Source organism: Merops nubicus, unplaced genomic scaffold (assembly GCF_000691845.1).
Source record: "Merops nubicus isolate BGI_N331 unplaced genomic scaffold, ASM69184v1 scaffold27652, whole genome shotgun sequence".
Lineage (NCBI taxonomy): Eukaryota > Metazoa > Chordata > Aves > Coraciiformes > Meropidae > Merops > Merops nubicus.
The window spans coordinates 9,579-23,156 of NW_008594681.1; the positions used below are offsets into that span (position 1 = coordinate 9,579).

General features: G+C 42.0%; 1 protein-coding gene across 1 annotated transcript; it reads right to left on the reverse strand.

Moving 5' to 3' along the window:
- Positions 1 to 629: 629 nt before the first annotated feature.
- On the reverse strand, positions 630 to 13,572 carry RBM27 (RNA binding motif protein 27; the record flags this gene model as incomplete). Its single annotated transcript, XM_008935851.1, has 14 exons — positions 630 to 1,154; positions 1,742 to 1,852; positions 2,319 to 2,405; positions 4,545 to 4,736; positions 4,830 to 4,934; positions 5,354 to 5,518; positions 5,628 to 5,702; positions 6,246 to 6,368; positions 7,214 to 7,342; positions 7,450 to 7,707; positions 8,858 to 9,011; positions 9,285 to 9,432; positions 11,294 to 11,443; positions 13,458 to 13,572. Coding segments are annotated over 14 exons (1,899 nt in total), but the record flags the coding sequence as incomplete, so codon positions are not given.
- Between the last annotated feature and the right edge of the window lie 6 nt (positions 13,573 to 13,578).

Consider the following 13,578-nt stretch of genomic DNA (forward strand, 5'->3'; position numbering starts at 1 on the left):
TGCTGGTCACCTCACACTCCTCTGACAGAACTCGACTTGCAGATTATTAGTGACCTTCCAAGCCCAGCTCTGACCCTCCTCAGGGGACTGACCACTGCTGGCACTGTTTTGTCCTTGGTCTTTGAGCAGGACACCAACACTCTGTTGGCTAAAAAGCATTTTGCTCTGAACACGTCATGGATTTGGTAACAGGGTGAGGAGGGGGAGTTTGTACTGGCTGGTAGGTGGTTGCCAGCTGAGCTGTTTCTCTCTTTGAGAAGTAAGAAATTCATTACATTCACGCTCACAACTACTGCAATGCTGTAAAACACTCCAACTTGAACCTTCAACTGAAACTAAAAAGGAAAATCAACAGTGAGTGAAAATTCACTCAAATTCATGTAATTGCTGATGTTTTCTGTGAAGCAGAACTTGAACAGAGTGAACTGGACAATATTATAATACTACCCTGTTAAATGGCTTCTTCCATCTCCTCTCACAAAAAGCAGAAGACAGAAACCGTGTGGCTTTCAAACATACCGAAATAAACGATTTATGAATCTAGCCACAGGTAATTCCTACAGTAAATGATTCTACACGAAATAAAATGCTACCCTTTTTCAATTAGCAAATGAGGCCATTTTCTTTTATAACATTTAATCAACATTTGTCTTTCCTCTAACCCCAAAATATTGCTAAATAAAACCTGTAATATCTTTTCAATTATAAACTAACTAATGAATCACATTATAAAAAACCCAAAACAACGTAATACAGGTGACACAAAAAGAGGACAAGAAAATACCAGTTTCTCCCACCCGCCCCTCCCCTTTTTAATCCTTCTTAAATAGAAAAAAATCACCACCCTGGTGAGCTGGGTAATTATGTAAAAAGTTACTGGGCCTTTGGCTAGCTTAATATCACAGCTCTAGATCCGAAATGTTTTTATAACAAACTCTGCTCACTTTAAATCTTGTGGTTTGAAAAGAAAGTAAAGCTTTTTTTGGCTCATCAACTTCCTTAAATAATGGTTTAAAAGGTTTAGCTTGAACTATATTCCTAAAATTATACATTTCCAACATCAAGTTTCATCTTCTCCAGGAACGGGACTCATCCTCATCTTCGTCGTCGTCATCATCGTCTTCGTGCAAAAATAAATCTGAGGTTTCAGTCTCCTGGAGGAAGAGAAAACATACCTTTAAGCAACAGTTCTGTGCTGTATCCCAGGAAACGTGTCACACAACACAGCATCAGTTGTTCTTGATACCAGGCTCTTGTTTACCATGCACCTTGCTGAAATGCACTTGATTAGATCCCAAAAGTTTTATGGAAAGAACAGTGAGCAGGAATAGACAACCACCCACCCACTCCAAAACAAGGCTTGTGTTGAATGCCTAGACAGAAAAGCTTCTAAAAGCTTGATGTGCTGCTAATTACAGGAAAGAATACACATAGTAACTTCTAGAGCAGAGCACTGATACTGTGAAACAGAAAGATCATCGGCCTGCACGTACAGAACGTGAGTTTCACAGCTGACAATTCAATATCCCGTGAAGAAAAAGTGTGTGGGGTTTTTAATTTTTTTTCCTTTCTTTTTAGGATGTGTGAAACATACCTGATTATTCCAAAGCAGTTTAGTTTCTGCTTGTTTGCAAAAGCATGATTTATGGAATTCCTTCAGTAAACAGAAAACTGTATCCTAACAGAGCTCTGAGGCATCGCTCTCCCCACAAGACTGACTAAGTTATTAACGTTCTCATACCTCTTCCTTAGATTCCTCTTCCTCGATTTCTGTGGACACAGAAGGTACCTTAGGTTTGTACCAAGATATCTGTAGCCTTCGGTCTTTGAAGCGGGATCCTTGGTTAGCAGCCTGGGTTGTATGGTAAATGAAGGGGTTTCAGAAAGGGGATCAGGTAAAGCAGTTTCCAGATCACCAGCAATGATCTAGACCCAAGGAACACCACGCTCACGTACGTCTGAAGATCTCAAACATACAAGCCACAACCCTCCACTTCAGCCTTCCAAAAGCAACTTCACTCAAAGCTGACTGCTAAATAATGCTCATCTACCAGCACTCCAAAAAGCTGAAGGAGCTCTGATGGTGCCACTGAGCCCGGGGCAGCAAAAGGCCTGTGCTGCTGCTTGGGCAGGCAGGAGGCACTCCCCCTTCCTGACACTACACGCAGCAGCAACACCCACCCCCAAATGTCAAGCTCCAACTAGTGGGATCAAAGACAGCTAAATTTCAAAATATAAAGGCAGACACAAGAAGTTAAAAATTCTTATTTTAGAACCACACACACACACAAAAAGTAAAATTCCATTATTCTACTTACATTTTCAGCTTCTGAGCGAGATTTGAAAGTTAGAACAACACTTAATGGGGAATCCTCTTCTTGAAGATCTTCAATATCTCCAAATTTCTATGGGAGAAAAATTGATTAGGAACAGTAGTAATATCCTCCTCCAAAAATATGATCATGTGCTACGACTGCAGTGTACTGAAGTGCCACTGAAACCTTATTTTTTGGGAAAAAAAAAGTGACAGCCAGGGAAATCTCAGCTGCATCATGCAGCAATATTGCAGCATTTGTACCTGTATTTTTGGGCAAAAGCTATGATTTGTTGTTATTCCAATAAATGGAGCTTAATTTTGCAGGAGGAAAGGAAATAAGTGCATTTATAGGTGAGAAGTGAATTCTTTGAATTCATTATTTCCCTTACCCTCTTCTTCCTTTTACTGTTGTACTGTTTCAGACCTGTGAAGCAAGTCCTTCAGAGATCCCTAATTTGCAAAAGAGATTTCTGTGATAGGAACCAAACTTTGCCAGAATACAGTCAGAGCTCCTGATCATATTCTGTGAGCATGCTAATGGGAAGAGGGAAAGATCTAATCCAGTGTGTCATCATCTAGATTAACAAAAGGTTTGGCTTTTTAGAACTGATATACTGCATAATGGTGAAAATCAGAATGGCTACAGCAATGATAGTTAAAGAGTAAAAAAACCCAAATCAAACCAAATGAAAAACCCAAACCAAAAGAAAGGGATTTATGCATGAATCACAACCAGCCCAAAAGAAAATCATGACCATCAACTTCATATTTAATACCAATAGCAGAAAAGAAGTTTAAAAGCCAGTAAAATATTAGCTTGAGTAAAGCACTAGTTGGTTGTAAAAACTTGTACTGGTTTTAGCAGCTAAGGACAGCTAAAACCTTCAAAAACATGGAGTCTCTCAGAAGTAGAAAGATCTTTTCAAAAAAGGCAGATTGGCCCTCTCCTAGGACTTTTCCTAGGGTTCATGGCACTGTCACTATATCCTAATGTTCCGTGGTAAGTTTTTTTTATTAATCAAACCACACACCATTTTTCACAGACTCTACTTAATTAAAGCAGTAGTGGACTCCAGCCTTCTGACAAGCAGTGAGGCAAAGCAGAGAGTAACAGCCCCCAAAGAGCAAAGCTTACCCTGCACTGTCATATCCTAAAGTTCCGTGGTAAGTTTTTTTATTAATCAAACCACACACCATTTTTCACAGACTCTACTCAATTAAAGCAGTAGTGGACTCCAGCCTTCTGACAAGCAGTGAGGCAAAGCAGAGAGTAACAGCCCCCAAAGAGCAAAGCTTACCCTGCTGTATGAGGAACTGTAAAAGCTCTCTGCTCCCACTCAAACCAGAAACAGGCCAACCTTCAGATCACCAGTTCTCTAGAGAACTCTACTGCTGTTCTGTAGCAGCCCTGAAGGGTAGGATTCTACAAAATCAGTTTTCCATATCAGTCATTCTCTTGGCAAAGAGCATCCAGAAATAAGAAACTGACTTGACCAAGCCTGGATTTCATACTGGGTCTATTTATGAAGGATTACACAAACTTCTTAGAGAGACCACTGGCTCTGCATGTGAACACACTTCACTCTGGGAAGAGTAACTGAGGGAAATGTAAACCCAGTTTTTCCTTTATTATGACAACTTAGTTCTGATACCAGCAGATCCTTTGCAAACCAGCAGGCTGCTTGCCCTACCATGAGCTCATAAGCAAATTTAACTACTTTGAAGCTGATGCTGCTTAGCAAAATGGTGCTTTGCTTTGTGAGCAACAGAGAAACAAGATAAATGATACGAACTGCTAATCTGAAAAGTAATTTGCAAACAGAGAGAGAGTGATAGGTATTTTTCAGCCTTCTAATGTCTGTTCTAAACTAATCTCATGCAGAATTAAGAGTAAGCTATTTAGCTTTGCCTGTTAACAGAACGCTTTGGGCAGTGATTGTAGAGCAGCTACAGAAGACATTACATTTACACCCCTGATTACACCTGACTGTGTGCTTATCCATGGCCTGTTCCATGAACTCCAGATAAAGTCCTTGCACTAACAGGAACAAACAGACTTGCATCTTCAAGAAAGTAGAAAAGGGACAGTTATTTACAAAGTTCTTCACCTGCCTCTCTCTGCGAGTAAGCGCACACCCAGGGTGCTGGTTACCTACTTAACCTCAGAGACAGAGCTCGGTCAATTCTCCTCTTCAGCTTTTTCTTTTTAATGTGACCTCATACTTACAGAGAAGTGCTGTAACAATTCATCTTTCTCCTCTTCAATGAAGCCTCCAACTGTCAGTGCTTTGGGACGATGATCCACCACCATATGATTCAACATGCCCCTTCCTCTCCCACCACGACCCCGTCCTCGTCCTCTTCCTTGGGCTGGTGAGGTCTTTCCTCGACCAGCAGGCAAAATGCCTAAACGAGCAGCCTGTTTAAAGAAGGCAAATAAGGGACAGTCACCCTCAGTTTCAAGGGATTTAAAACATTCATACATTGAAAGCATCAACCCGGAGAAACTCACCTCAACTTGTAACTGATTCAGCTTTTTTCGCAATTCAGTTGTGTCCTCACCAGAAGACAGCCTCTTATGAAAGTCCAGCTCTGCATCTAGAAGTTCCTTTTGTGCCTTAGATAAAAAGGTGTGGAAAGAAAATGGAAGGGAAAAGCAGAACTGTAATGTGTACTTTTAAGGTTCTATTCCACCTCTGCAGTGACAGACTCGTGTAAGTGGTACGGGCAGACCCGTACGGGACATCCAGACTTCCCTCTACGTGCAGTTGGTTCCAGTTGCCTCCCTGCTTCTTCCCCAACCCGTTTTCAAAGGACCCACAATTCCCTGCTGCAGAATTGGAACAAGCTTGAATGAGCTACACGTGAAACTAGGTCAGCCAAGTTCCTTAGAACCACAGCTTGCTTGTCCATGGTTATCACTCTCAAATTCAAAATACCACTCAGAAGTGTTTTGATCTCATATTACTGCATTTTTAGGTCATGTTAGAAACATTTACAAAAGAGGGGTGAGCAAGTGTCTTGTGCAGTAAATACCTCTGTCTTGGACTTCAGTTTTGATGGTGTAGAGGTTGTAGATGAAGTTTTTAATTCATCCTTTAACTGAGATATTTTTCCTCCTAATTCTTTTAAGGTCTTCATTATTTCTGCTCTTTCTTCTGGTTTCATGGTCTTATTCTTCTCCAGCTTGGATATCAACATCTATGTATTAATAAAAGAGCAGAAATATAAATTTCCAGGAAAAACAACACTGAACAAACAGGTATCTATAAAATCAGAATGTATTTACTAGAAGTCATTCCAGACTTACCTTCTGGCATTCTATTTGTTTTTCTAACATCTCCTGCTTCTTTTTCCTCATGTCTTGTTGGAGTTTCATTGCTTCCTATATGAGAAGAAAATTCTTTCAGTCAGTAAGAAGTCTAGCATTACATGTGCTCACATAAATCATATTTTCTTCTTCAAGCTATAGAAGTGAAAAGGCCATAATGAAAACCACTAGTCTGCAAACTGCACAAGGTGTATCTGATTAAAAAAAAAAAACACCCACAATAAAAAGTTGCTAGCTTCTTGCTGTGAAGTACCCTACTAAATTTTTGCCTCCTTCAGACACCTCTGAGGAAACACATCCTACATTGTCATTTAAATGTCTCGTACCTGCAGAATTAACATCAGAGAAATGCCTTGAGAAAACCTAGAAACCCCACACCTGGCCATGTGTGCCAAGTCAGTCACCCCAGAAGGAAAGAATACTCCTTGCCCTTGATTAACTTCGACAGGCATTTGCAAGACAGTCTGATAATGACAAAAACTACACTAATGCAGAAAGCTCTCCAGCACTACTTGAGGTTTAAGTGGCCTACCAAACCTTTCTTTAAAATGTGCTTTGATCACTACACTGTCAGTCAGCCAATGAATAGTAAGGTACCTGTTTTTTTTTAAGGGCTTCTTGCACATCGTGAGGTTTAGACCCTGAACCAGGCTTCATAGAAGTCTTCAAGTGCGAAGCACTATAAACCATTTTTGAGTGGCTTGTAGAAGTAGGAAATGTCTGAAATAGTAAAAATACACACAAAAACATGTAATAGTTTAAAATGAATTTGATACATCATCAGTGAATTTTAGAGGAATGTATTCTGTGAAGCATGAACAGAAACCTCCAGGTTTGTGCAATGAGACAAAAAAACCAACAGCAATATTAAACACATATATAAAGGCATTGGTCTAACTGTCAGCTTGCTTGGAAGCCACCAGCTTAACTGCTTGTCCAAAGGATTTTGGCTGAAGATACTTTCTTTCTTCATCCACAAGTCCCTCTGTATCTTGATATCCACTAGGAAGACCACTGAAGCTGATCTGCATGATATTCACCCTCACAGTCACAGTCTAACATCACACTTTCTGATGGAATAATGCAGCAAAAGTCACGTGCACACTTCCTTTCTTAAAGGGAGGACTTCCCTCTGAACAGAAACACATGCTGCACTAGGGTACCAGTGGGAATTAAACTCTATCAGCTTATGCTCTAGGCAGAAGTATTCTCTAAGCTCCAAGCACTACTGTTACAGCACAGCATAAGCTCAAAAAGCACTGGGAAAGCAATTACTCTTGCCAACGAAAAGCTGACATCGGCTGTCAAATTTGTTTACTATGAAGCACTGCCAAAAATATTTCACACTGCTTAAAATACTGATACCTCGTTTCTGAAGTCATTGTCCCTATTTTATATAAGCAGCTAATGAGACTCTGAAGAAGCGACTGGCTATGGCTGCATGGAACATCAGTGAAAAGAAACAGAACCAGCTGGGAACATTCTGCAAGTTCTATTTACTGGCTCCTGCTCAGCAAGGAGGCCAAAGCTTCCACACAAAGCATGGCCAGCCCTCACACACGTACCTGCGAATCCTCCACCACAGCCCCCGACTGGCTTAAGTCAGGCTGGGTCCCACCTGCTGCTCCCAGGCGACGTTTAACGGGGACTTTATTGAGGACATAGGCTCCAGATGCCAGGGGTTTATTCATCACCTGCGTACCGACAGATGTCAGAGATGAAAGATAAGCTCTGGGTTTTGGCAGCAGCAGCCGTTCCGGAGCGCCGGTGACCCCGCCCTGGCTTTATGACAGCACCGTACCTTTGACAGGTTGCCGTGCATCGCTGCCGTGGGAGCCGTGGTCAGGGCCTGCTGCTGCAGGTGAAGCTGGTGAGGAAGAGGCTGCGTGGGCGGCTGCTGCTGCTGCAGGGCCGGGGGCTGCTGCTCGCCCTCCCGGTGCCACAGCACGCGGATGAAGCGGTTGTTGAGCACGGCCTCCGTGCTGGAGATTGCCTTCCGCGCCTCGTCGTTGGTCAGGTACTGGATCAGCGCCGCCTCGGGGTCGTTCTGGAAAGCAACCTAGCCCAAAAGTTCATTGCAATGCGTTATGGCTCCTGGCAGAAACACCCCAACCAGCAGCTAACTAGTCTACAGGTGACCTGCAACAATGAGCACGATATCCAATGATACCAACAGCACAAAATACAGGTAGAACAGTCTGTGTAACTAAAGCCAGGTACCTTCCAGCAAATATTACATGTGCTCACAGCAAAACCTATACATATAAAAAAATAATAATTTCCTCCACCAAATAGCACCATGTACTCAGAGCATTGTGAGCTGCCAGAGGGGTATGACTGGAGAGACCCCAGTGCTGCCTGGAAAGCTCCGTTCTAACCTCCTGAGAGCAGACTGCTGTCCCAGGATGGGCAGCACCAAGGCTCACCACATTCCCAAAGAAGCATTATCAACAGTCGTGAATAACATTGATTTCTCTAAAAATTAATTGCAGGAATAAAAACGTACCTTGGACTTTCTAGTACAATGACTGAGGTGGCACATTCTACATGCATTACGTCACTACCGAGGTGCAGAAAGCACCACAGTATCTTTTGGGCCAAGACAAACTTAACTCAAGAAACACAGAGGCTTCCCAGGTATTTGTCTTACTTAGACCTCTAACCAAGGACTTAAGAGGCGTATTGTCTAGAAAAATAAATGGAAATAAAATGCTATTTTAGCCAGGTAACTCCCTGTGTTTTGCATACACAGCCCTTCTCTCTTACAGCAAAAGCAACACCACTGAATTGGAACCAGTTCTAGGATGCACAGTGATAATAAACAGATACATATAAACACTCTCCTGTGGCACCTTTGTCAAAATCCTGACTATGAAATACTGTAGAACTACCACACAAGACAGAAACTGTTAGAGAATCTCCTTAAAAAATTACACATAAGTTGCTCAAAACCCCGAATTTGTTTAGATGCTGTTAAACCTTCAAGCCTTTCAAATTGAGCATGACCTCATGAAGGCCAACATACTTTTACAGAGTGAAGATAATAATACCAAGTACACCATGAAAAGTTTTCTCTGAAATTCACTGCCTACTCTCTCAGTTAGCTTCCATTAAGATTTCCCAAGGATTGTAGTTCACCTGCAATATTCCAAGAAGGCTTCAGGGAAAATAAAATATTCACAGACATAAAACTGAACTTTGGGTTTTACCTGGATGTTTACAATAGTTCCAAATTTGCTGAAGTGTTCATTGAGCTGTGTAATATTGTTCAATTCTGGTGGAATTTTTCGAACTTCTAGTTTTGTGTTAGTATACTGATTCTTTTTCAAAAACCCTGGCTTATTCTGGTTGTTATTTGCTTGCCTAGAGAAAATGAGAACAAGACAGTCATTTAGATAGGCATTTATATACTGAAGTAAGGCAAATGCTAATGCACACTTCTGTTTTTCTCATTAAAAGTACTCTCTAGACATTAACAAAAAAAAGCCCCTCCCACCACCAAATATTTAGTCTCTGTATTATGTGAACACAGACTTTCTGACCCAACCAGCTTGAACTACAGGGACTAGTGAACAGTGATATTCACAGCACTGACAGCAATGAAGTGCACTCTAGCCCAAGGCAGTTAGTTCTTACTTTCCCAGCCAGGGTTTCTTCAGTGGTGGACATTCCATGCTGCTTGGAGATCTCTTCCTGCTGTCCGGTTCAAGGACAACTCTGGTTACATTGCTGCTGTTATTTGTAATGGGGATGGGAGGCTCAGTCTGGATGATAATATTGGCAGCTGGAGGGGAGGAAAAAGGCCTGTGTTAGTCACCACACGTCAACAGAGCCATAGGAAAAGCTTTCCCTTAAACAGCAAAATAGGATTGAGTTTAAAAACATAAACATTATGAAGAGCTTATCAAGTTGGTCAGTTTTGCACTTGCTAGCCTAACTACAGGATCTGAGGAACAGGAACACTTAGTCCAGCCAGCAGAGATAAGACTTTTGACATTTAAAGTTGGTATTAGCTTGAACAAAGCTAAACTTCCATCTTTCAGGTATTGAAAAAATCAGTTTCTGCAGGAAAAGGAAAAAAAAAAAGAGGTGAAAAAAGAGAGGAGCTGAAACAAAGGTGGGTTCCCAGCCTTCAGGTTAGATAGAGTTCTGCAGTCTGCATGGGCTGACTGAACAACCCACTTTCCCTGCACTAACCCTAGACAGTGAAGAAGCAACCAAGAACCCACTCCTCCCACTGCTATCCCCTTGCCACCCCTCCATCCAGTTCAGCAAACTGTTGGTTAAACACAACTCCAGCATGCAATCTTACTCTCAGAGACATTAGATTTAAAAGTTGGAAGCAATTTCCACAAACACAAAGCTAAAGCATCAGATAACAGTTTGCCAAGTATTTATTTACAACCTCTTTAAGATTATGCCATTGCTGTTAGTCTCCTGTGTATGCCAAACAGCAAACTCCTAAAAAGAAGTCTGAGTTAGAAGTCCATTTTCTGTGGCTTTTGATATATGCCAGAGCTCTGCTGACTATGCTGGTGAGAACAAAGAGTGAGGGGTTTCAGGCATAGTTTTAGTCTTACTTTGGAGGATGACTTTAGAGTAGACTTTTCACACATGTGACAAAGACACTAAAACAAGTGGTCTGAAGCACCACCACTGAACACTCACCCATGCCTTACAGCTGGAATGGGTTCTCAGAGAGAATCTGAGGGCCAGCAATAAAGCATCAACCCTGCCTTAATGATGTTCATTAAGATGAAAACAGCAACAGCAATTTCTGCAATAGTATTTAACCATATTCCTTATGGGATGAGTCATTGGAAGGAAACACTGCAAAAATACCTTTCTTATCTACAGAATAAGAAACACTGAAGTGTAATAGTAAACACTGAAATTTAACATTTTCTTTCAAGGATCATGGTGGGGAAAGCAGGAGGAAAAAATAAAGTTATCCTAACAGAACAAAAATTTCTTTAAAGAGCTTTGAGTTGTTCTCTCTTAAAAGATATTTTATACATGTCACCACTAAGAGATTACTCACAGCCATCCAGTTAAGGATTCAGAATTCATGCCAACTAAATGCTGACTGGGATTTCTGTGGGCTATGAGAACTAGAACACTCCCTACAACGTTCACTGAGACAGGACATCTGGCTGACAGAGTCAGACCACTGAGTACAAAAATGTGACATGGCAGTTCCCCTCTTCACCCCCACCTCAACAGCTGCAGCAAGTACTGTAGATGTTCACCTCTGTGCCCCAAGTCCTAACGCACCCCTGGCAACTCAACAGCAGCCTTCAGACTGTACTGCTTAAAGCCATCCTTCTGCACCAGTTCCTTCCTAGAAGCAGCCAGCACCCAAAAAGTGCCTTCACAGGGTAAAGAGGAATAAAAACCCAACCAACCAAAAACCCCTGGTAACATTCCCAAGCAAGTGGTTATTTTTAAATCCAAAAGGCTGCTTTGACTTTAACATGGTCATACTAGTATTTTAGTATTTTAAGAAAGGCAGAGATGGCTGAAAACTGCTCTGAAACACTAGATCAGTGAGAAAAAAGTATTGCTTTCAGCCTGAAAAAGGGGAAAATAAGTGTTGGCGGTCTTGGACAAAAATAGCAACAACAATGACTAGAAACCCTTCCTACCTCTTGGATTTGTATCCATCTCCCCAGATGTTAGGCCAATTAGATTTGGACGCTGCGTTTGTGCTCTTGTAAAGAACTGTCGGTACTGAGATCTACCAGCACTGGTAATACTAGGAGCTTCAGGGTTATAGCCATCTGGCTCATATGTATCTATAAAAAAAGGAGAGAAATGAAAGAATTTTTCAAATGAGTTTAAGACTCAGGGTTAGTTTTCCTTTAAGGAAATGTATGGATGTCCAAGAGTCAGAGGTTGTTTTGGATGAAGAGAGGAGAGGACAGACATTGTACAGCAGTGTGTGCAGCCATGTAACACCCTCAGCTGAGCTTTACACCCAGGCCTCGCTGGGCACGTCCTCTGCTGGCTTTTAACCTGACTGTCTCCATTTGTCAAAAGCACATTGGTCACAGGAATTGAGTATTGCTGGTGAGCTGCCTGAAAAAGGAATGAGGTGTCTGCATGAACCTCCACAATGCCTGACAGTGTTTTGACGGGAGTAACAGAGGATTTAGTTTGAGCATTTAATCTGCAGGGCCCAAGATGTGAAGAGATTTTCACTATTTATATTTTATATTATGCCCAACAGTTGAGTTTATTTCAGAAAAGGATTTTTGGGGAGGAATATACTTAAATGATTCCATCACAGAAAGCTGAGGAATAAGGTGATTTGACCAATACTTACCTGTTAAATCATCTTAATTAATCTAAAGGTGAGATCAGCTGCCTAGTTCCAGTAAAGTACTAATGATTAAAAGGGGTAACCATGATAACACAAGGTGATAGAATTGACTTGTATTGTTCCTCTAGCCCAAGGTCCAGATCAAGGATGATGCATTTTCCCAACCATAAAAAGGAAAAAGCTACAAGAACTAGAATGAATAAAGTCTATGAAAACCCTCTCTAGAAACACAGCACATCCTGGAACTGAAATGAATGCCTACATGAGGGGACTTGAAGCCCTCTAAATGTCAGCTCCTCATTCCACAACAACAGGAAGACCCCACAATTTAAAACAGATGTCCCAGAATTTAAATACTGATGCTTTACTGTTTCAGTCTCTGCCAAGAACTTCCATTAACCTTGCACAAGCTGAGCCACAAGTTCCTCCTCTAGGATTTGGCATGTGATCCATGGCACGAGGGCAACCAGCAGCTGTTACTCTAACAGTCTAAGCAGACCACATGAGTCCCCACAACTGTTCTGGAGAGCAGAATCCTGTACTGCAGCTGAAGCCAGTGACGATGCCCTGCAAGCCAGGCTGACATAATCACCCACTAGAAGAAGTTCTGAAGCTGAAGGGATCAGATGGGAACGTCAAAATGCCTGACTGTGTTTGGGATAACTGACCAGATTGGCTGACAAGATATTTGAGTGACTGAAGTTTTGAAAAGCATGGAAGAAGTCACAAAGGAAATGACACGGATCCTAAACTAGAGGCCTTCTTTGAATAAAATCCAGAATATTTATGTAAAAAGACTCCAGATGGGAATATTATAAAACACTGAGACTTAATTAACTTATTTGGTCATGTAAAACGATGAAATGACATTACTCCTTCAATGATCACAGAAATAGAAGCTTTGTTTGATTTAACCTAAAGAATCTAAGACTTCCCAGATATTTTGCTATTTCCCCTCATAAAAACTCACTTCTACAAATCTCAGCTCTGTTAAGGAAGATGAGCATGTCCATTAAAAGCCATCCATTTTTAAGTTAGAAAGCTAGAACAATGCTGATTCTGAAAAATATGATAGGAAGTACTACTGTAGATGAAGACAGTGGAGACTATTGCGATACGTAGCTGGGGAAAAAGAACCTCCTCTCATCTGCAGTGGCCCAAGCTGGATGGGAATAAAGACCAAGTTAAACTCTAATTACAGGTTTGCAGATCTATCTTTTGCCTACTAATATTCTACTAAACAGCACGAAGATGCAGGGATCCCTTTCTTCCCCAACAGCCTCCCTGCTCTGAGCACATGAAAGCGGAAGGAGGCTGCTCACAGAGCTCTCCCCAGAGGCTGGAGCACCACGGCTGCCCAGAGCCACCAGACTTCTTTTTAGATTTGTACGCACGGGAGGGAGACCAAGGTAACCACCTCTGCCCATCAGCAGAGGGGTTGTGAGATTCACATCTCGGGCAGGTTTTCAGAAGAGGCCTTTGCTTACGTTCGGACACGGTGTAGAGCAGGTTCTGGGGCAGGGGAGGTGGCATCCTGCCCCCCACGGGGGCCAGGCTGGGCACGGCGCTGGGCCCGGGCGGCTCGCGGCTGTTCATCAGGCTGGCCTG